At 46.0% G+C, this 24,576-nt stretch overlaps 1 protein-coding gene and 1 long non-coding RNA gene across 3 annotated transcripts in view; both read left to right on the forward strand.

Annotated features, from left to right (window-relative positions):
- The first annotated feature begins 7,553 nt into the window (after positions 1-7,553).
- FAM181B (family with sequence similarity 181 member B) lies at positions 7,554-9,865 on the forward strand. The gene has a single exon (XM_045020821.1). It carries the CDS (start codon positions 7,808-7,810, stop codon positions 8,960-8,962), a length of 1,155 nt encoding a protein of 384 aa, XP_044876756.1. The 5' UTR covers positions 7,554-7,807; the 3' UTR covers positions 8,963-9,865.
- A 10,048-nt stretch (positions 9,866-19,913) lies between these two features.
- Positions 19,914-24,576, forward strand: part of LOC123361959 — an 87,678-nt gene continuing 83,015 nt past the window's right edge. For both annotated transcript variants that reach the window (XR_006576301.1, XR_006576300.1), the window contains exons 1-2: positions 19,914-19,961; positions 21,820-21,927. This is a non-coding gene — a long non-coding RNA (uncharacterized LOC123361959). The remainder of the gene's footprint in view (positions 19,962-21,819; positions 21,928-24,576) is intronic.

Here is a 24,576-nt window from a genome sequence, read left to right on the forward strand (position 1 = left end):
GCAAGTCCCTCAGTCATAAAATGCCAAGTACAGTTCTACTGTCCTTGATTCACATAACCAAGATAACAACACTTTATTACTCCTGCCCCAATAACAAAGAGACTAGGGATCCCACAGCAGCCAAAGTGACTATTTGGGTTAGCATCATGCTAGGCAGGGTGGGTGTGCCCATGCAAATGAGATCAGCCCCTGAAGTCCTTTTCCGCAGCTCACGACCAGATGTCAGGATAGAGCTCATTCTGACTCTGCTTACAAGTCCTTACTCTATAGTGGGGGTTGGCAACCTTTCAGAAGTGGTGTGCCGAGTCTTCATTTATTCACTTTAATTTAAGGGTTTGTGTGGCAGTAATACATTTTAAAGTTTTTAGAGACTATCTTTCTATAAGTCTATAATATATAACTGAACTATTGTTGTTTGTAAAGTAAATAAGGTTTTTAAAAAGAAGTTCAAGAAACTTCATTTTAAATTAAATTAAAATGCAGCGACCCCCAGACTGGTGGCCAGGACCCAGGCAGTGTGAGTGCCATTGAAAATCAGCTCACGTGCTGCCTTCGGCATGCATGCCATAGGTTGCCTACCCCTGCTGTATAGTTTCAGTGGGGCTACCCATGAAGGAAGGTGCTACTCAGCATGAGTAATGGTACCAGAATCTGGCACTGCAAGGCATTATTGCTCATTTGCTGACACCTCTGAAGCAAATGATAATATCTGCTGTCTGCTCTGCTAAACTCAATGCTCAGTTTTTAAGGATAACATTGCGCTTATACTAAGGGCTGGATTTATGGATTACGTAAGAGTACAGCTACACAGCGGCTGGGAGATAAAATTCCCAGCTCGGATAGACATATCTGCACTAGCTCTGGTTGAGCCAGCAGCTAAAAATAGAAGTGTAGCTGCAGCAGTGTGGGCTGCGGCTCGGGCATGTACCCAATAGGGCAGGCGGGACTGTACTTGGGTGGCTAACCTGAGCTACTGCCTATGCTGCCATGACCATGCTGCTATTTTTAGTTGCTAGCTTGAGAAGTAGCTACATCTACTCAAGGTGGGAATTACATCTCCGAGCTGCTGTACCCTGCGCCACTGGTCACTGAGTTACTTATCCCCATCAGTGCTCAATTCACAGAGGATGTTGCCCTGTTACAAAGCTGCAGACACTCATGCTTTTAGCTCCAGAGGTTTCCCCGCTTCAGTCCCCGGCACTGGCTAAGCCATCACAAATGCACATGTGGAGACGACTAATGGAGGATATGATAGAGGTCTATACAATCAACTTGTGTGGAGAAAGTAAATAAGGAAGTGTTATTTATTCCTCATAACACAAGAACTAGGGGTCACCCAATGAAATTAACAGGTAGCAGGTTTAAAATAAACAAAAGGAAGTATTTCTTCACACAACACACAGTCAACCTGTGGAACTCCTTGCCAGAGGCTGTTGTGAAGGCCAAAACTATAGCAGGGTTCTAAAAAGAACTAGATAAGTTCATGGAGGATAGGTCCATCAATGGCTATTAACCAGGATGATGTCCCTAGCCTCTGTTTGCCAAAAGTTGGGAATGGGCGACAGGGGATGGATCACTTGATGATTACCTGTTCTGTTCATTCCCTCTGAAGCCCCTGGCATTGGCCACTGTCAGAATACAGGATAGTTGGCCTGATGGACCATTGGTCTGACCCAGTATGGCCGTTTTTATGAGTTCATCTTCTTAACATGTTTTAGCAAAAAAATAAACAAAACAAACAAACAAAAAACCACCCACCCAAAAACCCAAATAAAACAAGCAACCCCCCCCCCCCATACCCGGTTGGGTTCCTTGCACAGGAAAGATGCAATATTTGGGAGGCCTCACATAGGTTGCATACCCCTTGCACAGAGCCCAGCTCACATAAGGGGCTTTGAATGCTGTGAAATGGGGAAGGGCCAGAGCCAGAAGATGTTCTGCTACATGGAGTCTCTGGTCCTTGTCCTCCCTCTCCAAACCCAGTTCTTCTGGAGGTCAGAAGAGAGGACTCGGAGGATGGTGGCAGTTAGTCCAGCCATTAGCTTGGAGTTGTTGTTTTGTGGCTCTCCTCCTGAAGAGCCAAAGGGGAAAGCGTTCCTCTCACCAGCTTCCCTCAGAGCAGTTTCCTGCACCCAGCTGAAATATCTGGCTGGATTCTGGGGTGAATATTTGAATCAGAGTACAGGACTTGATCAACCCAGAGTAACATGGGAAAAGCGAGAAACATGAAACAAGCATTGGCTTGCATAATTGTTATTAAAGAGAGGCATTTTGCAGGAATAACCAAACGACTATTTCCTTCCCTGAAACATCGTTTCTTTGCAAGTTGTTGACATCATGTCGTTTAGCAAATTTCCCTCCTGGCATTGCTCTACTTGAGGTAATCAGCTCTGCTTCAAAGAACAGAAAGAATAAGCATGTTTAATGCAATTATGAGGGGGTTTTAACCTCCAAATCTTGCCTGTAATATGTAAATTCTGCTGCTTAGCACAAGTGAAAGCAAACTTTGGTTCACAGACAGGGTCATTGTTTTAATGCTCTGCAATTTTTAGGATGTAATAAAGTCTTCTACTAAACTGTATCTGTATTAGTAAAGCTGTTTAATTGAATGAATTCAGCCTTATAGAATCGAATCTCAGGCTTTCAGCCTTTCTTTCTCAGGTACCGGATATTCAGCCACTCTACATACAATGCCACCCAAACTCATTAAAAACCCACTTTAGGGGGGCTATGAAATATTGCTCGGATAATGCGGAAGCAGCTGCTTATCACATGATAACATCATTCTCACTATTTCTGAATTGTCTCATGTCTGTCTTAAAGGAAATTGTCCCAAACTGGACATAGTCCATGCAAAAGATCATGGCCGTAAATTTTCCACTGTCTTGTGCCCTGTGCAGTGCACTGTTAGTGAAAGATAGTGGAGACTCGGGCCTCATATCATTCTTTTCCTGTTTTGCGGAAAGTGTCACATGAAACCCATGGACGGGTTTCCTGAGAGCAGGCGGGAGAAAGAGCACACATGGGAGCCAGCTCTTCTCTCTGCCAAACCCCACCAGAGCCCTCGCTTTCTGTTCCTCTCCACCAAGTAAACTGAAGGGGCGTGTGGACTTACAGTCTCAGTGCATGAGTGTGACACGGCCGATGGTTCTTTCGTGGTTGAAAGTTTTGATTGGTTTTTGCAGTCCTCAGAAAGTAGAGATGGGACAGCCCACCCTGAGAGATGAACAGTCCTACAGTTGAGGGGATAGTGTTGCAAATTGCCCAGCTCTTAGCTCTCATCAGAGTCAATGGAAGTCCGACTGACTTTTACTGCAAAGTTAATAATTATGGCTAGGATCTAGGATATCTACAGGCTGAGCAGTCTCCAGCTTCACCCCCACCGAGCCCCAGCCTCTGAGCCCCTTCTGCATGGAGTCCAGCTGAAGGAATTCTGCAGGTTCCAAGGGATGGGAGGACTGGGGCTGCCAGAGTGAAGAATTTGCAAGCCTATGAAAATAGGTAGATTAGTAATCAGTTGGCAGTGCTCGCCAATGAGGCCCGGAGACAGGAATAAAACATAGAGGACTTGTTAAAGAAGGCCAGTAGATAGCAAGATACACACAGAGAGATGTATTTCCTAAAAGAAGGGACATTACCACCATAACACCCTGGGCCAAATTTCTGCAACCAGTTACATCAGTGAGATTCCAGAGTATTTTCCCAGCCCTAGCTCGCTGTGGGAGCTCAGGCAGAACATGGAACAGGGTTTTGTGAGAGGACCTGGGGAATGATGGGGCTGCAAAGGGGCTGTCGTGGGGCCAGTAGCTCCATGACAAAGTGGATCAGTTGGTACCAGATCCCATGTCTGTGAGTCTAACCCATGGGCTTTAGCCACAGCTGTGGCATGGGCATACAGGAGCCGTGTGCTGTTGCCCGCAGGCTGGATGGAGGACTTTACCCCCATGCAGAACCCTTACATAAAAAAATCTTCTGCTCAGGTTTTGTGTGAGAGACCAGGATTTCACTCTCACTCCGTATTCTGACAAAATGCCTGTCGACATGAGACTGGAAGCTCTTTAGAGCAGGGATGGTCTTTTTGTTCTGTGTTTGTACTGCATCTATCACAACAGCATCCTGGTTCACGAGAGGCGCTTCTAATTGCTACCCACAATACAGAGAAATAATATTAATAGTAATAAAGTTAATGAGAGTTTAGTGGAGCAAGGACTACAGGATTTAGCCCTAATTTAGGGCTGGTCTACACTGGGGGGGGGGATCGATCTAAGATATGCAACTTCAGCTACGTGAATAGTGTAGCTGAAGTCGAAGTATCTTAGATCGAGTTACCTACCATCCTCACGGCGCGGGATCGACGTCCGCGGCTCCCCCGTCGACTCCGCTACCGCCGTTCGCGTTGGTGGAGTTCCGGAGTCGACAGGAGCGCGTTCGGGGATCTATATATCGTGTCTAGATGAGACACAATATAGCGATCCCCGAGAAATCGATTGCTACCCGCCGATACGGACGGTAGTGAAGACGTACCCTTACACATCATGATTTATGTGGTTTGCTTATGTAACAAGCTTGTTTGTGTGCATTTCATGGAGCTGGGTTTCTGAAACTGTTCTCTTTCCATTTCAGCCTGAACAGAAATCACAGAATTCAGCCATGCTGACCATGTGGAATTCCCTGAATTGTATATAAAATCATTGTTTACATCCTACTGGCATTTAAATTATATCAGTCTGGGTTGCCTCTTAGCGGCAGTAGGCAGAGGGCTAATTTCAGTGGGAAGTTTCAGAATGGGGGTAATCAGTGGCGCTGGAACAGTTTTTTGGGGGGGCCTGCTGAGCTGCCCCTCACCGCCCCCTAGAGCTAGGGCCGGGAGCCATTCCATGACTGGGCTCACAGCTGGGTTGTGGGGGCGGAGCCCCAGGCTGGGTTCCGGGGCCGGTAGCTGGGACCCTGAGCGTGGGGCCAGTAGCCGGGTGTAGGGCTGGCAGCCGGGATCCTGGGCAGCCAGGCCGGCAGCTAGGACCCCAGGCAAGGGGCTGGCAGCTGGGACCCCAGGCAAAACCTGGGGGTGCTGCAGCACCACCCGCACCCCTAGTTCACGCACCTATGGAGATAATTTCAGAAAAATCATTGTGGAGAAACAGCAAATGTAGAAAGACAAATACAATAAGCAGCAGTAACTGTCTGCAATAGTCAGGATGCCTGAAAGTCACTGTATAGGCTGGATGGAAAAGCACTCTAGAATTTAGCACTCCATTTAGCATTGTACCTACTAGAATATCACTGAAAGCTTCACAGATTCGTATGATTTATCTAAGGATGAGACTGTTCAGCAGGAGAGTTTTCTGAGGATTCAGAGCAAACATAGAAGGCTAAATTCAGATTTGGTGAACATGGGTTTGGTCCACTGATCTCAGATGAGTTGCACCTTCTTACACCAAGTCGGAATTTGGTCCAGGATATTTAAAGGCTTGATTAGTTTTTAAACCATGAAGCTTCCTCTACTAACTTTAAACAACATCTCTCTAGGCACAAGAACCTGAGACTAGGAGGAGTGAGTTGGCTCCCCAAATTGGGTGTTTCCCTAGCTCTCACAGTTAAATTACTGCACATTCAACTAAATGGCAACTTCAACAAATTCACAACAAAATGGCAGATGAAATTCAATGTTGATAAATGCAAAGTAATGCACATTGGAAAACATAATCCCAATTATACATATAAAATGATGGGGTCTAAATTAGCTGTTACCACTCAAGAAAGAGATTTTGGAGTCATTGTGGATAGTTCCCTGAAAACATCCACTCAATGTGCATCAGCAGTCAAAAAAGCAAACAGAATGCTGGGAATCATTAGGAAAGGGTTAGACATTAAGACAGCAAAGATCATATTGCCTCTATATAAATCCATGGTATGCTCACATTTTGAATACAGCATGCAGATCTGGTTGCCCCATCTCAAAAAAGACATACTGGAATTGGACAAGGTACAGAAAAGGGCAACAAAAATGTTTGGGATATGGAACAGCTCCCATATGAGGAGAGATTAATAAGACTGGGATTTTTCATCTTGGAAAAGAGACAACTAAGGGCGGATATGATTGAGGTCTATAAAATCATGACTGGTGTGGAGAAAGTAAATAAGGAAGTGGCATTCACTCCTTCTCATAACACAAGAACTAGGGGTCACCAAATGAAGTTAATAGGCAGCAGGTTTAAAACAAACAAAGGAAGTACTTCTTCACACAACACAGTCAACCTGTGGAAGTCCTTGCCAGAGGATGTTGTAAATGCCAACACTATAACAGGGTTCAAAAAAGAACTAGATACATTCATGGAGGATAGGTCCATCAATGGCTATTAGCCAGGATGAGCAAGGATGTAAAACCATGCTCTGAAGTGTCCCTAGCTTGTGTTTGCCAGAAGCTAGGAATGGGCGACAGGGGATGGATCACTTGATAATTACCTGTTCTGTTAATTCCTTCTGAAGCACCTGGCATTGGCCACTGTCGGATACTGGGCTAAATGGACCATTGGTCTGACCCAGTATGGCCATTCTTATGTTCTAAAACCAAACCAAATTTACCAGTTTAACTTTTCTTTGGAAATGCTGACACGTGAACTCTCTGTTGGTGAAGTCATTGTTTTCTGCAGAAATACTTTAGTATAAACCAAACTTCCCTATAATTAGGATATGAAATTTGGACATTGTAATGCATTTAAACAATTCAAGATTTTCATTTTACTCTACAAACTTGATCTAAAATTCACTGTGAGCAGGCTCTACTGCAATTGCTTGAGAAAGACTGAGAGAATTGAGACTGATTTTGCAGTGAATTTAGTTTAGTCCCTTTGACTCTCTCAGGATATACAAGATTTCCCACTTTTAAAAAATGTCTTAAATAATATGTCTTTAACAGTTTTCTTTTACTGGAAAATGAAATAAAATTTTAAAAATAAAGGTTTCAAGGCAGATCCTTTTGTACTTGAACAGACCTTTGAAATTATTCTATTTTATCTATTTTTTAAAAATCTAGCCTATTTTAGTTCCAATCGTGCATGAATTTACACACATGCTTAACATGTGACTAGTCCAATTAAAGTTTCTGCAGGATGGAGGCCTTAGAGTTTTCCCAAGACCTGCCTAGTCACATTTAAAAACATGTTTACAAACACACTTTATGCTTTAAAACACTAGCATAGAGTAGTGCAGCTCCCCCCCCATCCTTGTTGTCACTCTTCACACTGAGTAGACCCTTGTAAGCAAGGGTTACCAGTAAATACATAGGTAACGTTGCTTTAGTGGCGTTTAAAAGCATGTTAGCTAATATGTTTATAAACTCAACCTGTTTCCTAGTCCACACAGGGCCTAAAGCACCCCTCACTGTGATGTCCAAGCACCACACAAACAATAAAAATTAGCTCTGGATGTGCCCTAAATTACAGTTGCCACACGAGAATGAAAACAAAGGGTTAACAATCAGCTCAACTCCAGGTCCCTCCTTTTTTTTTTTTTATAAACACGGCATCATTAGCCCCCTCCTCTTCCAAGAACTAATGAACTCCCTTGGGGAGGGGAAAGCAAGTAGAACAGGAGCTGGTGTAGCGATCTGTAGTTTGCCTTGGTGTCCCCTCCTAGGCAGCAGCAGGACCAAGGGTTTGCAGAGCACCCTGGCAGGACCATGACACACACACACTGGGGCCACAGCGGACAACCTTTCACCAGGGGCAAAAAGTAGCTTCCCTGCCCAGGCGCTGAACGCACCAGCAGCTGCAGCAGCAGCAGCCAGGGGCAGAGGAGAAGGGAGGCGATGGCCGTGCAAGCTGCTATCCTCAACCCCCATCACTTCATCCCCTTCTGCTTCCCTGGCTCCGGGGGCCTGGCGGACTATGTTGACCTTGAGAAGAGCTACGAGGACCGGGGAGCCGCTCTCCTGGGAGGAGGAGGCGTGGGGGGAGGAGAAGACCCAGGGGATTTTAAAGAAGCCACCAGGGACCTGCTGAGCTTCATAGACTCGGCGTCCAGCAACATCAAGCTGGCGCTGGACAAGCCGGTCAAGTCCAAGAGGAAAGTGAACCACAGGAAGTACCTGCAGAAGCAGATCAAGCGCTGCACGGGCATCCTCGCCTCCGCCCCTGCAGCGCCAGCCCCGGCCGGGGGCCAGGAGCTGCCCAAGCGGCCGGCCCCGCCGGCAGGGGCCGCCTCGCCCCAGCCCTCCTGCCCGCCCGGCCCCGCCGGCCATTGCAAGCCCCCTGCCAAGCGGGAGGCCTCGCAGGCGGCCAGCAGCCTGCAGAGCAAGAGCCTGGCCGCCCTCTTCGACTCCCTGCACCAGGGCCGGGCGGGCGAGAAGGGCCCGGCCGGCGGGGGCGGCAGCGGCGGGGGCGGCCCCCGCAAGGTGCCGCTGCGGAACCGCAACCTGCCGCCTTCGTTCTTCACCGAGCCGGTGGCGCCGCCGCCCCGCGCCCCGCCGCTCAGCGCCAGCCCCCAGGCGCCGGAGCGGGGCGGCGGCGGCAGCCCGGAGGCGGCGGACTTCTTCGAGCTGCTGGGGCCCGACTACGGCGGCCTCCTCCCGGAGCAGCCCCCCGCGCCGGAGGGTTTCCCGGCCCGCCTGGCCCCGGAGCTGGGCCTGGAGCCCGCCCTATACGAGCCCCACCTCCCGCCGCTGCCCCCGCACCTGCTCGGGGGGCTGCTCTACCCCGAGCCCGCCTGGAGCCCCCCCGCCAAGAAGAGCCCCCCGGCGGCGGCGGCTTCCTGCAGCAGCTTGAGCTTGCCTGCCCTGGGGGCCCCGGGAGCGCCCATCTACCCGGCCAGCTCGGACCCGGCCCCCGCGGGAGGCGAGGAGAGCCCAGCCCAGCTGGCCGCCGCCTTCGCGCCCTACTTCCCTGACTGCCCCCTCCCGCCTCCTCCCCCCATGCCTTACGAGTACAGCGCCGCGTACAACAGGGTGGCCTATTCCGGCCTCTAGGGGAGGCTTGGGGTGGAAGGCAGGGCCGTAGGCTGCTTGTAACGGACCAGCTGGCAAAAAGCCCAGATCACTTTAATTCCCCTCCCTTTACACTGTTTGACTTAGGACAATAAACTCAGAAAGAAAACAGGAGGGGAGGAGGGGGGCGCTGTGGAATGGGGATCGTTCCCACTTAGCCCTTAATCCTGGGGCTGGGTTAGACCTGATGATTGCCAGCCTGAGGGGTTTCTGTCCATAGCCAGAGTGTTTTGGTTTGGTTACTAGTCCTGATTCTTCTCTCCTATACACCAATGTGACTCCATTGATGTCAGTACAGTCAAGGGCCTGATCCAAAGTCAATGGGAGTCTTTTCACTAACTTCAGGGGGCTTTGGGCCAGACACTAGTGCCACAGAGAAAAAGGTCAAGCTCTTTAGCTGCAGTAAATTTAGGGCCAGATTTTGCCATAGAGCATAATACCTGACTCTGCTAGTAGTCCCACTGAAAATAATGCGACTGTTTTGTAAGAGTGGCAGAATCTGGCCTTTAGGTTTTTATTTGCCTTCACATTCTGAACAGTCTCCCCTCTCCTTGTTTGGGTTCTATCACTGCACATAATAAAAATGTAAGCTATTTTATTCTTTCAGGTGTTTTTATAGCGCACAGTAACTACATGTTAGCATTTATTAGAGATATGTTTTTATTTTACTATAGGCAAATGCAATTGATTTACATGTCTTATGTTACATTGCAACGGGGGCTACTTTTTCTTTAAAGCAGCCGTGACCAATTGTAAGTGACTTGAGTTTAAAAGTAAAACTCAGTTGGCTCTTACAGTGTATTTAAAATCTTGTCCCACACTTGTGTGCGTCATAAGTGCTGGCAGATTTTCAACAGAGGACACAAACAAGTGCAAAAAATAATTTAAAAAAAATCAAGAGAACAACAAAAATAACTATCAACGCTGTTACCAAATCTTAGTGTCCTGAAATTTAACAACGTGTTGCAGAATATTGCAAACAGCAATTCTATAATAAATAAGTTAATTGATGGCATGTGTTCTGGCCAAAACGTACTGTAGCAACGTGATTCCCACAAACTGTGTTGGATTTCTTTCAGGAATGTGTCAAAGCATTGAAAGTGACGCAGATCCGTTCTATTGTGTACAGGAGATTATTTGATAATCATTTAAATTATGTAAAAGAGTCTATGATAAGTCCTATAAAAATAAAGCTGCACAGTGGCTTAAAGACCTGTGGCTGTTACTACTGTTGGAATGAAATACACTAGTCTCTCTCCCACGTCTTCATTTTTGGTAAAGTTCATTCACTAGATTTGGCTGGTGGAATTTAAGACAGCCTAGCGGTCACTTTTGTCTTTCCTAAATCCTCTGAAATGCTGTACTTTACCCTCAACAACCTGTTCCTGTTTTGTGTTCTCTACTGAGTGTTTCAGTAAGATACTGGAATGACAGGAATGGTAGCAAATTATTATAAAGCCAAAGGATCCAAATACTTACTTTCAGGAAACTAGTTCAACAGAATGTTAAGTTTCCTTTTGGGGGAGTTGGTTGCGATGCCAATCTTAAAAGGCAGCCCTGGATTTTGGCTTTGGGTCAGTTAGAATTGGATTGTTTGTTTTTAAACTGGGAGTCAAATGGATAAGAAGTGTGAGGTATGGTGAACCAACTAGTACTCCCAGAGATGGCAAATCATTTTACCCTAGGACATTGAAGGGAATTAAGAATAAAATGCCTCTTTCAGTAACAAGTGCAAATATTTTGAACAGAGATTTATGGTCAAGAACATTAAGATGTATGCAAGGGGAAGCATGACTTTAAATAATACTTTGGAAATAAATGATTAGTCTTTCAGCTAACTGTTTCAGTAATGGGCTTGATTTTACTTTTCAACAACAAAAATAATAGCTGATATTTATACAGCACCTTTCATCCAAGATTTACAAATAACCTACCTATGTATACAGGAATCACTTCACTGGAAAGCAGGCACACTGGGCTGATATGAGGCATCTGTTTAATAACTGCACAGTGCTGTATTGTACACTGTAAATTCAATGCACTTTTAAAATATTGATTTTACTATAGTTTATTTCACTAAGCTTAAAAGAATGTATAAAAACAATGGACAGCCAGTCCAGCCTATGTAGGTAAATAAGAGAACCCTGACTCCTTGGTCAGTTATAGTACAGAATAGCATCATACTATGTTTGCTCCATTCTGTATTCTTTACTTAGGCAAATCTACTGAAAAGTGTGGGAGTTTTGCTTTTTTTACAGAGTGTAGCATCAGAGCCAGTGTAGCATCATGTAATTCAATTTTAGATTGTCAGGACAAGATTGATTTCAATCTCATTTGAGTTGGTAATTTTTCTGCTGTCTGGTAATGAATGGTTTTGTTCTATTCTCTGCGTGTGATTGTGTAGCAGTTTTGGACCATTATGTTTCCTCTTGGGACATTTCAGATCGAATGGCCTTGCACTGATATATTTAGCATAATATTACTTTGTCACTAAACTTTCTGACTTGAGGCATGGTCCTGAATCCTTTGCACACTCAACACTCCCAGCGACTTAAGGGAAATTTTGGGTGTACAAGGAAGGCAGGGATGGCCAATTGACTTTCATATGTTGAGAAGGGATATGTTTTCACCTGAATTTTTTATTGAGCATTTTTATTTGTCTCTCAGGCTATGCAAATCCTGCATGTGAAAATTTATAATCACTGGAGTCCTTATGCCATTCTATTTCAGGCAAAGTTCCCACTGACATCAATGGGAGTTTTTCCCAAGTAAGGACTAACCGAGGTCTTCAGGAATCGACTCTGGAAGAGAGGAATTGCAATATATCAGTTGTGAAGGTACTGACTCTGATTGTCCATTGCCCTGCACCTTCTGTGGGCATTGACATCTGTTCAAAGAGGGCGTAAAATGCTGACTTGGTAGCATTTTACACTCATTTTGCACTCTTTGCCCTGGTGTAAATGACTAATCAAAATGCAGAGAGATGGAAAATCAGTCTCACTGGGTCTGATGCTCCTCTCACATCAGTGTGAGAAGCAGCTCTGTTGAAATGAGTGCAGTTACTCTGGTATAAAACCAATGTAGCAGCCTGATCTCACTTCCACTGATGTTATAGAAGGACTCTTTCTGTGGACTTCAACAAGAGTTGGATCAGGCTCTGAGTGAGAGAAGAATCAGGCTCACTGAGCCACAGCTGGAAACCCTTTTCTCACCTTTTACTCAGTCCTTCCTCAGGCAAAACTCCCATTGCCTTAAATGAGAATCTTACTGAAGAACTCTGGGATTTCTGAATATATTTTAAAATTAGTCTTCACTTATAGTGCAAGTGTGTTTCTGGTATAGAAGTATTTTAGGGGTAATCTGCACAACAGTTATTGCAGAGCAAACTGAGTGGCTGACAACACTAAAGCAGCTAACAATGGTTGAGTTGATCTAAACAATTGTTTCCCCCTGACAAATACCAAACAAAGGACTTCTATGCAACCTTAAAAAGGAATTGTGTACCACACTGCATGCCTTGAAGTGAAGGTGATTGGATCATTTCCAGATTGAATAGCACCATCTACTGCCGCTGAAAGGCTGTGTTATGTTCTCTGTGTTTATGTGGGCTTTTATTTTTGCAGGTTTGCACAAGTTTAATAATATAGTCATAACGTAAATACCATACAGAAGTCCCATTTACTCTTAAATACTGTTGGGAAATTACTTAAACTATTTAAAAGCCCAATACTGAGTGTTTTTCCGAATAAAATTTTTTATAACTGAGCAGGATATTGTGTCCAATGTGCTTTTACAAGAAGTCACTGTCTTCTTTTTTGAGAACTAAAATTGATCCTTTTTTTTTTAAAAGACGTGTATTGTGTTCCTTTCAATACAGATAGATAGAGATGCATTTTCCAGCTGGTGCATTCTTCACTGAAATATATCTGTTTACTTATGAGGATCTATTATTAAATCATCAAAATAGCTACTTTAAAAAATGGCCCAGGTAATACATCAAATTTACAAAGTTCTGTTTTGTGGCTGAAATATTTTATGCATATTGTACTGTTTGATCAAAATCTTCTCTGGAAATGAATATACAAATCTGTTAATAATAAGAAGCCCTTTATTTTTAAACGGTGGAAACATATTTTTCTATAATGGTGATTGACTGATGAGACTATCAAAGGGATCACAACTAATATCTAGTATTTTTGATATCCCATGATTTAAAAAGCCTGCGCCTTTTCAAAGCACATTGAAAGCAAAGGGAATCTTTCCACTGACTTCAATGGGCTTTTTTGGATCAGGCTCCCTAATGTCTTGAAGACCTGAGGCTGAAATTGCTCTGATGTATTCTAATTATTAATTTAATAATGCGTCATCCATATAATGTTAGGGGAAAAAAGGTGCAGAAAAAATAATTGTAAAAAGTTCATTTTGACTGTGAATAAACTGCTTTTGGCAACAATGCACAAATGGAAGGTAATCCTGCAGTTATTGGCAACAGGAATAATAATATGTTGGCTGATTCTTTAAAGAATATGAGATGGATAAAAATTTAGTGACATGTAAGCAAACATGTTGGAAATATCAGGGGTCCGATCCTGCATGTCTCAGGGATTGGTGTGATTTGGGAATTTTCAGCATCCCAGACGATCATGTCCTACCAGCTCAAGTAAAGCGTCCTGAGTGCTGATTTGTGCCCTATCCACCAGACCAATATTTTTCATCTATGGCAGGTGGGCAACCCCTTATTCAAAGTCAAACTTCACCACCTTTCATTTACTATGAAATTGTGTTAATGATAAGTCCAAGTAATTTATTTGTGTGTGGGTTTCGAGAGCTTGACAGAGACTACTTAACCTTGAAGAGTAAGGGTGTGCGGGGAGTGGGGGAGCAAGATTTTTTTTGCTTTAGATCATAACAACATTTTCAGTTTGAACTCCTGCCGCCTTCCCCCACCAACTTGGGATTTATGACCCACTGGTGGAGAAACACTGCGCACTAGACCATCCTCTCTGCCCCACTAAAGCTTGAGTAAGAAGAGCAAGATGTGTCCCTAAAAGAAGAATATGAGGATCGATCTGAGCAACATTTCTACTAAATTTAGAAGGGGCGGTGTGTGGGTCTTTTCCTCTTTTCCTTTGAAAAAATCTGTGGTGGTGACATACTTTATTTGGTGAGGAAGTTAGGATCTCCAGGGGAAGCAAACACTAACAGCCTGATCTTGGCCTCCAGATTAGGAAGTAGGGTCCTGTTCAAGCTATCTGGTGACATTTTCTGTAGTATAACCATTGACATGGAAAGGCTACGTTTCATGATGCTGCTTGCTGGTATTTTAAACTTCCATCCCTTGGACTCCAAAGCTTCTTTTAGACCTCTGAAAAAAAAAGCTGTCGTCCTGCTAAGAAGAAAGCCTTTAATTGTCACTATTTGCAAATAGTCCCACCAGGCCAAGAGACAGGCCTGGCTAACCTGGCAGGAAGAACAGCAGAAAAGCCTACAGGATTTTATAAGAGATCAGGCCAGCGTGCAGCAGCAACTCCTGCAACGAATGGTGAGTCCCGCAGTAGGGGATGGCACCCGGCCGCCAGGCTTGGGACTCTGTAAAATGGGGCCAGCAGATGACCTGGATGCCTTCCTTGGTATGTTCCAGCGGACAGCCACGGGTACCTGGGCCCTATGTCTGGCTCACTACCTAGCGGGCAAAGCTCAAGTGGTCTATGTGGCATTGAGTGACAAACAGGCCTGGAACCATGAGGCGGTGAGGGTGGCTGTCCTAGACCGGGTGGGCTGTCGGCAGAGAAATACCGCCAAAAATTCCAGTCGGCCTGTTGGACGGGGGCTGTGCAGCCCCGGGCATTCACCCAGGGACTGATGGACTGGGCCACCCACTGGCTGAGGCCTGAGATGCAAATGGTGGGGGAAATAACGGACGCCCTAGTCCTAGAACAATTGCTACAGGGCCTCCCTGATTCTATCCGAGTCTGGGTCAGGCAACATCAGCCAAGTACAGTCGATGCAGCGGTCAAGCTGACCGAGGAATACACGGAGGTAGACATCCCCTGAAGGGAGGGCCAACCATATAAGGACACAGAGTGGGGAAAAAAAAAGAGAGAACCCCTCCCTGGGAAAGGCCTGGAGAGGAAGAAGGCGGAACTCTGAGAAGCTCCCAACAGAGCCGGTGTGATCGTTTGCTGGCAGTTCAGGCGGCCAGGACATAAAAACGGAGATTGCCCAGACATGGAATGTGGGTGGGCCGAATTTTGCGGTTGGACTAATGCTGGAGGGAGGGAAAGGGGAGCAGAGGCTGTCCACCATCCCAGTGAGGGTGGGAGGGAAACCCCAGAGGAGCCTGGTGGATACAGCTTCAGCCTGCTCGCTTGTCCAGAGGGGGCCGGTAAAACAGCAGTGGATAATTCCAGGTGCACAGATGGCCCTGGAGTGTATCCACAGGGACAGGAAATACTGCCCGATGACCCAGGTGCCCCTAGAAGTGCAGGGCATATTTAAATGGAAATGGGTCGGGTAGTAGAGGAGTTACCATACCCCGTTGTGTTGGGTATGGACTGGGGCCCTCTCCCTGGAAGGAAAAGGAAAGATTCCCTGAAGAAGGGGGTGGGGACCCCTAGACTGAGAAGCCCTGGTAGGGAAGAAGAGCAGGGTCCTCGGGGAAGCAAACACGGAAACCCTAGGCAACAGAGCCCAGATAGGATAGAAAGAGGGGTGTGGGGGAGAACATAAAACGGCCATATTGAGTCAGAACAAAGGTCCATCTAGTCCAGTGTCCTGTCTTCCGAAAGTGGCCAATGCCATGCACCCCAGAGGGAATGAACAGAACAGGCAATCAAGTAATCCATCCCCTGTCGCCCATTCCTAACTTTTGGCAAACAGAGGCTAGGGACACCATCCCAGTTAAAAGCCATTGATGGACCTGTCCTCCATGAACTTATCTAGTTCTTTTTTGAACCCTGTTATAGTCTTGGTCTTCACGACATCCTCTGGCAAGGAGTTCCACAGGTTGACTGTGCGTTGTTTGAAAAAATACTCTCTTTTGTTTGTTTTAAACCTGTTGCCTATTAGTTTCATTTGGTGATCCCTAGTTCTTGTGTTATGAGAAGGAGTAAATAACACTTCCTTATTTACTTTCTCCACACGAGTCATGATTTTATAGGCCTCAGTCATATCCCCCCTTAGTCATCTCTTTTCCAAGCTGAAAAGTCACAGTCTTATTAATCTCTCCTCATATGGGAGCCGTTCCATACCTCTAATCATTTTTGTTGCCCTTTTCTGAACCTTTTCCAATTTCAATATATCTTTTTTGAGATGAGGTGACTACATCTGCACACAGTATTCAAGATGTGGGCATACTATGGATTTATATAGAGGCAATATGATATTTTCTGTCTTATCTATCCCTTTCTTAATGATGCCCAAAATTCTGTTAGTGTTTTTGACTGCTGCTGCACATTGAGTGGATGTTTTCAGAGAACTATCCACAATGACTCCAAGATCTCTTTCTTGAGTGGTAACGGCTAATTTAGACCCCATCATTTTATATGTATCGTTGGGATTATGTTTTCCCATGTGCATTACTCTGCATTTTTCAACATTGAATTTCATCTGTCATTTTGTTGCCCAGTCACCCAGTTTTGAGAGATCTTTTTGTAGCTCTTCACAGTCTGCCTGGGACTTAACTATCTTGAGTAGTTTTGTTTCATCTGCAAATTGCCACTTCACTGTTTACCCTTTTTTCCAGATCATTTATAAATATGTTGAATAGGACTGGGCCCAGTACAGACCCCTGGGGGACACCACTATTTACCTCTCTCCATTCTGAAAACTGACCATTGATTCCTACCCTTTGTCTCCTATCTTTTAACCTGTTACCAATCCATCAGAGGAGCTTCCCTCTTATCCCATGACAGCTTAGATGGAGCTGGCCAGCCCAAGCCTCTTAGAAGGAGAAAAGGGGCAACTGGAGCTCCCCACAATGCAGCTCCCAGGAGAGGAGACACGGACCCTGCTTGGTGCTTGGGAGAACCTGAGGCTCGTGGTGTCCTGCAGAAGGTTGGGATTGACCCCGACCCCCTACTGGAAGAAACAGGGATAAAGGAGAAGGAATGCCCACAGGAGTGCGACTCATGTGAGGACCTGTGGGTGGCGGTAGAGCTATGGGGGCATCCACCTCTGCACAGTATACTTTTTGTGGCTGGTGGGATGAAGGAACCCCCCCGAAATGCCAGGGATCACCCGAAAGAAGGGGAGATACTCCCCTGGACAAACCCCACCAGCAGAGGGTGGAGAGGATGAGGAAGGAGAAACCTGGTGGTTCATAATGGGGGAGGTGTGTGACAGGGTGCTGGCTAAGGAAAACTGAGCCAGTTCCTCTGTCACATCAGCTCCAATCAAGGAAGGGGAATTGGAGCTGGCTGAGTAAGCCCAGGCCTGATTGGCAAACAGGGAACAGTTGTGGGCCTTGTTAGCCAGGGGCTACAGAAAGGCTGGTAGGAAAGAAGCCTGGGGGAGAGAGGAAAGGGAGAAGCCAGGGAGTTAGAGAGCGTGGTAGCGCATCTCTGTAAGACTGAGGCTATTTGTAGCTAAAAGATGGTGGGACAGTAAATGAAATAAAGGGCACGGGTGATTGCACCAGTGCAGAGGTCTCTGGCTGGTTTGTGGGCGCAGCAGGGACAGAAGCTAGAGGGGCCCAGCTGCACCCCGTTATGGGACTATTGGATTTCTGGACTATCACCGGCAAGTAATAAAGTTCTACCGGCCAAATTCTGCCTTGAGTTGCAGCTGCACTGTCCCATTGCCTTCAGGGGGTTTGGCAGGTGAAACTCATTCGATTCTTAGTACACCATCCTGTTGTCGATACCCAGCAAGCAATGGAACCATGCTCTTTCTTTTAGCTGTGTGCGCTGTGTAGCGCTGAAAGGACATGGCTCTGAATCTACGCAATGGGCAGATCTGAGAAGAAGGGCTGGTTGGAAATTTTAGGCAAAAAATGAAATTTCAATGAAAAACAGAAATGAACATTTTCATGAGACCGCCCCCCCCTTCCTGTTTTCTCACTGGAGGCTAAGTAGTAAGGTGCCATTTTTACATAGTGACTTTTCATAGTGGAACCCCACTTTACCGATTAGATATCATTGCTTCTAAACACTTTAATAAAGGGATATAAAGCGGTTACCAGCATTTGGGGCAGTTTCAACTACCATGCTTGCTCTATGAAGACAACCCACTCTTCAGTTTGATAGCCAGACCTTTAGCTTCTTTGTCTATTCATGTGCCTGGGAGGAGTGATTCAAAGTCCGTCATTAATTAGTGATTTTATCTAGATTTCCTTTTCAGCACCAAAAGGTCACTGTGCCCTTGAAGTGCTAGCAAAACAAATGTCACAGGTTTGCACAGTAAGTTGAGGACCGTGACTAAGCAGCCTCTGTAAGTGATTTGAATAGGAGAGGAGTCATTTGGAGGAACTGGTAGAAAAAATTTCCCCACTGCTTGAAGTGGTGCATTGTGCACTGAACACACATCTGAGCTCCAGGGCTGATATAATTTATTATTATTGTTTATGTTGCGGTACTGCTCAGAGGCCCCTTCCCGCTATCAGGGCCCCATTGTGCTAGGCACTGTACAGATGCATAGCAAGAGACAGCACCTGTCTGCAACAGTTTGGTAATTGGGATGTTCTGGAAGAGCTGGCAAGGGAATTGGCACTTCCTCTAGCCAGCTGGGGTGGAGTGCTTCCTGACAATGGAATGACTTTACTGTTATGTCGAACCTTTTGTTAAGGCCAGACCATATAGTACCTCCAAAAAAGAGCTGCCACCTCTTGAGTACCAAATATCCTAAATTGCTTCCTAAGCCTTCTGGGTCCCAAAAGCCCCAGTTGTTCTCTACGCAGCTGCCGAAACCTCGAGCTCCCTTCTTGAAGCTTTTCCAATGTAGTTAGGGATTGTCAAAAGAAAAATCTGTGGCCCATTGAAACTTGGAGCAGCATAAGACATTGATTTTCATAGCAAAATAAGTATAGCACAATGGCTGAGTCAACGGGTCTGTTATTCATCTTCATATTTGATTTAATAGAAATCTCTATTTTGAATTCATCTGTGTCTGCCACAGAATTTTCATTTTGCTGCATCACCAGAACCCAGGGCCTTGCCACCGAATTTAGGTTCAGCTTGCCACAGGTATGTGGGCTGTGTGTCACTGATTGTAGAGGATATGGAAAAAATAGAAAGTGTGCAGAGAAGAGCTACAACAATGATTCAAGAGCTGGAAAAAATGCCTTATAGTGAGAGACTTAAAAAGCTCAATCTATTAGTTTATCAAGATCAAGAGGTAAATTGATTACAGTGTATAAGTACCTTCACAGGGAGAAAACACCAGGTACTAAAGTGCTCTATAATTAAGGCTACATTTTAGTCACGAGTATTTTTAGTAAAAGTCACGGACAGGTCTCGGGCAGTAAACAAAAATTCATGGCCCATGACCTGTCCATGACTTTTACTATATACCCCTAACCAAAACTTGAACAGGGAGCCGTGGGTGCTCTTGGGGGGTGTCCGGGGGTGCTGCCGGTGCTGGGGGGTGGGGTGGGCAGCGGTGCATGGCCCAGGACCCCCTCTGGTGCTGGGGGGGAGGTGGGCAGGGTGCATGGCCCAGCACCCCCGCTGATGCAGTGGGGAGGGACCTGGGACCCCTGTTGGTGTTGGGGGTGGATTGGCAGGGCTGGCAGGGGCTCCTTACCCGGCTTCACATGTCCCTGCAGCTCCTAGGTGGTGGAGGGGCCAGGGGGCTCCACACACTGCTCCTGCCACTGTGCCACAAGCTCCAGCTGCACAACTCCCATTGGCCAGGAACCTCAGCCAATGGTAGCTGTGGGAGCGGGGCCTGTGGGGGCGGGCAATGCACGGAGCCCCCTGGCCCCTCCGTTGCCTAGGAGCTGCAGGGCCATGCCAGTGGGAGCTGGGGAGTCTCCAACCCTAAGGTAAGCGGCCCCTGCACCCTGCTCCACCCCTGCCCCTAGCCTTGAGCCCCTTCCCACACACCCAAACTGCTGCTGCTGGCCCAGGGGCTGCCCAGCTTGGGCAAGAACCAGTGGCTGGAAGCTGAAGCCAGACAAGATTAAATTAGAAAACAGGCATAGATTTGTATCAGGGAGGGTAATTAACCATTGGAACAAACTACCAAGGGAAGTGGTGAATTCTCAATTCCTTCATGATTTCAGATTAAGACTGGATGCCTTTCTGGAAGTTAGGCTTTAGCCAAGCCCAAGTTATTGGGTGCAATTCAGGGGCGAGACGGTGAAATTCTATGGTCTGTGTTTTACTAGATGATCCAGTGGTCCGCATTGGTCTTAAAGTCTGCAAATCTATGAGAGTATGTGATATGAAAACCAAGATCTATTTAGGGATTGATACCACAGTCATCACCATAGGCTCCAAGCAGCCAAAATACATTTTTTTTTAAAAAAAAGCAAATACAACTAGATATGAATCAAAGAGATTGCATGGTGTTACTATGGGAAGGCTGATCAAAGAAGTGGGTTTCTCTTGCTCAGAAGGTGCTAAGGTTTGTGCTTATCCTGGCTGCAGTTCCACTGGAATGTAGCTATCGTGGGAAGTTGTGAGTACACAAAGTATTGTAAGCAAGACACAAGAAGTAATTCTTCGGCTCTACTCCTTGCTGATTAGGCCTCAACTGGAGTATTGTGTCCAGTTCTGGGAGCCACATTTCAGGAAAGATGTGGACAAATTCAGGGGTGGCTCTAAGTATTTTGCCGCCCCAAGCACGGCAGGCAGGCTGCCTTCGGCGGCTTGCCTGCAGGAGGTCCCCGGTCCCGCGGATTCGGCGGCACGCCTGTGGGAGGTCCGCCGAAGCTGTGGGACCAGCGGACCCTCCGCAGACATGCCGCCAAAGGCAACCTGCCTGCCGCCCTCACGGCGACCGGCAGAGTGCCCCCTGTGGCTTGCCGCCCCAGGCACGCGCTTGGTGTGCTGGTGCCTGGAGCTGCCCCTGGACAAATTGGAGAAAGTCCAGAGAAGAACAAAAAATGATTAAAGGTCTAGAAAACATGACCTATGAGGGATGGTTGAAAAAATTGCTTTTGTTTAGTCCGGAGAAGAGAAGACTGAGAGGGGACGTGATAACAGTTTTCAAGTACAAAAAGGTTGTTACAAGGACGAGGGAGAAAAATTGTTCTCCTTAACCTCTGAGGATAGGACAAAAAGCAATAGGCTTAAATTGCAGCAAGGGTGGTTTAGGCTGGACATTAGGAAAAGCTTCCTTTCTGTCAGAGTGGTTAAGCACTGGAATAAATTGCCTAGGGAGGTTGTGGAATCTCCATCATTGGGGATTTTTAAGAGCAGGTTGGACAAACAGCTGTCAGGGATGGTCTAGATAATACTTAGTCCTGCCATGAGTGCAGGGGGCTGGACTAGATGACGTCCTGAGGTCCTTTCCCATTCTATGATTCTGTGAAAATGAGAAGGTCCTTCAGGTAATTTGGGTTAATCTTATGCAGGGCTTTGAAGATGAGGGTCAAACCCTTGACTTTGACCTGGTTTTCCACAGGGAGCCAGTGGAGAGAGCGGAGTGCTGGGGCTGAGGTGCTCTCAGCAAGCTGCACTGCTGAGCAGGATGAGCTGCTGTGTTCTGAACCAATAGCTGAGTTTTTAAGGTCAGTGGCTTCAGACTGAGGTGTGGAGAACTACAGAACTTATATTGGGGAGTTATGAATGCACCGGGCACTGTGCTTAAGTTTGAATTGGAGAGGAGGGAATGCAGCATCCTCTCCAGTCATAGAAGCAAACTGTTTTTTTGTTTTTTGTTTTTTTGCAACCAAGGCTATTTAGGTATCCAGAAGCAGGAAGACACCCAGGTGAACTCCAAGGCTGTGGACTAGCCTAATCATCTGAGGACAGATACCCTCAGTGAAGGGTCATGTTATAGAGGTAGCAAATTCTTCCCACTAGCATTGCCTGGGTTTGATCTAATCTCCCTAATCTGTTAGTCTGATGAATAGGCAAAAGCGGCTGACAGAAGTCCTCTAGAGCCCTCAAGTGGTTTGCTTTGAATGCTACAGCCTAACTATTTACTTCGAATGTTCAGTTCAAAATTAGCCATGAAAACTGAGGGTATGTCTACACTATGAAATTAGGTCGAATTTATAGAAGTCGATTTTTTAGAAATTGATTTCATACAGTCTGTTGTGTGTGTCCCCACTTAAGACCATTAAGACCATTAACTCGCTACCGGTCAGTCGGGCGTCAATTTGGAGTGGGCAAATCTACTGTGGGGGCTGCTGTGATCCAAGTAGCCAACGCAATCAAAGAGCTGCTGCTATCAAGGGTAGACACGCTGGGAAATGTGCAGGTCATAGTGGATGGCTTTCATGCAATGGGATTCCCTAACTGTGGTGGGGCGATAGACAGAACCCATATCCCTATCTTGGCACCGGAGCACCAAGCCAGTGAGTACATAAACCGAAAGGGGTACTTTTCAATGGTGCTGCAAGCACTGGTGGATCACAAGGGACGTTTCACCAACATCAATGTGGGATGGCCAGGAAAGGTACATGACGCTCACTTCTTCAGGAACTCTGGTCTGTTTCAAAAGCTGCAGGAAGGGACTTTCTTCTCAGACCAGAAAATAACCGTTGGGGATGTTGAAATGCCTATAGTTATCCTTGGGGACCCAGCCTACCCCTTAATGCCATGGGTCATGAAGCTGTACACAGGCAGCCTGGACAGTAGTCAGGAGCTGTTCAACAATAGGCTGAGCAAGTGCATAATTGTGGTAGAATGTCCAATATTCCCATTGTTATTACCGCTTGCTGTGCGCTCCACAATATCTGTGAGAGTAAGGGGGAGATGTTTATGGTGTGGTGGAAGGCTGAGGCAAATCACCTGGCTGCTGATTACGCACAGCCAGACACCAGGGTGGTTAGCAGAGTACAGGAGGGAAAATACTATGATTGCAGTTGTGTTAACAGTAGATCCAAGGGTTTTCAAAAAGATTGTACATCAAGACCTGCTTTACCAGCTTGAAATTAGCAAATGCTTATCTTTAAGTATATGCTTAAATCCTACTGGCTTAATGCTTTTCTGAATCAGGGCCTTGGAGTGATTTAATAGCTTCTTGGATTCTGCTGAGAGTAATGCCCCTTTAAACTTTATGATGTACTGTCACTTTATATTTTTCTGTCAATATGGGGAATTTTAACTTCTGTAGGAACTTTTTGATGTCAGTTAGGACTATATTGTCCATTTGTCCACATTTCCTGTAAACACTGTTGGGCTTTCTCCCATGCCACTGCTTTTACTTGGGAATGCCCCCCAGCAAAATTCTCAGAGCCATTACCTTATCCTCTTTTAAGTTTCTCTTTAAATTTTCCCTTTGCTGTGATGCTTGCAATTCACTGCCACCTGGCACTGGTTAGGCTGGTGACCACTTGAGACCGCTGTTATGACTAATTTATGCATGCACACCTGTCCCTAATCTTGTCCTCCCGCCTCCCGACTGTCTGTTTATTCACCTGTTGCACATTGTCTAGATTGTGTGCTGACTGGGGCAGAGACTCTCTCTGTGTTACAGTATTTATTTGTGCAGTGCCTCGCACAATCGGGCCTTGATCCCTGGCTGTGGTGTCTAGCTACTATTCAATATTAACAATAATATTAATTGTTGTTCCTGTCCCTTTTATATGTATTAGCTTTTTCAGTTGATAAAAGGTCCAGTTCATTTTTAGTCCGAGTTACTTTCTACAAGAGTTTAGAGGTTACGGTGACTCTCCCATGCATCTTGTACAGTCATTTATGCTTGTGCAAAGTTGTGTGTAAAATTCTACCCAATTAGAATGGTAACATTCTGCACCCACTTTGTACTCCCTGGCCTGATTCTTCACTGTCCTGCTTTGTGTAGTCATTTATACTTTATGCAAAGGGGATGTAAATACTACTCAGGACATGGGCACTGAGCCAGCAAAGCACTTCAGCACATGCTTAGCATTACGCATGAAAGAAGTCCCATGGGCCTGATCTAACTGATTGAAGTCAGTGGGAGACTTTCCAGTGGCTTTAATGGCAATTGGCTAAGCCCCATTGATTTCAATGGAGCTACTCATGTGTGTAAAGTTAAGCATGTGCTTTAGAGCTTTTCTGGTCTGGGGCCATGCTGTTGTTGCTATTTGGTTCTTTACCAGAGGCTGCTAGGAGACTGCTATTTCTGTGTCTGTTTTTGTGCTAATATAGGTCGCGGAGCTTTTTTTAAAAGCAGAAACGTGTCCCAGGGATGTTTCTGTTACTCTAACGTTCCACAGCTCCATGTGGGAGTGGAGCTAGAGGTTTGTACTTATGCAGTTGAGAGGTAGGTCTGTCTCACATGGTGCTCCCTGTCCCTTTGAATATAGTCATTCTTGGTGAGCCTGGTGAACAGGAGCAGTTCTTTATCTCATCCCCTTCATAGAGAGAGGTAGGACTTTACCTGCAGATCCAGCTAGGGTCAAACTGATTAGGAGCTTCCACTTAATCAAACTTTTACCCATCTCACAGACTGTTTTCATCCATACCAGCTCCAACACAGGCGTTTATCTAGTTAGAAGT

This window comes from Mauremys mutica, chromosome 1 (genome assembly GCF_020497125.1).
Source record: "Mauremys mutica isolate MM-2020 ecotype Southern chromosome 1, ASM2049712v1, whole genome shotgun sequence".
In the NCBI taxonomy this organism is placed as follows: domain Eukaryota; kingdom Metazoa; phylum Chordata; order Testudines; family Geoemydidae; genus Mauremys; species Mauremys mutica.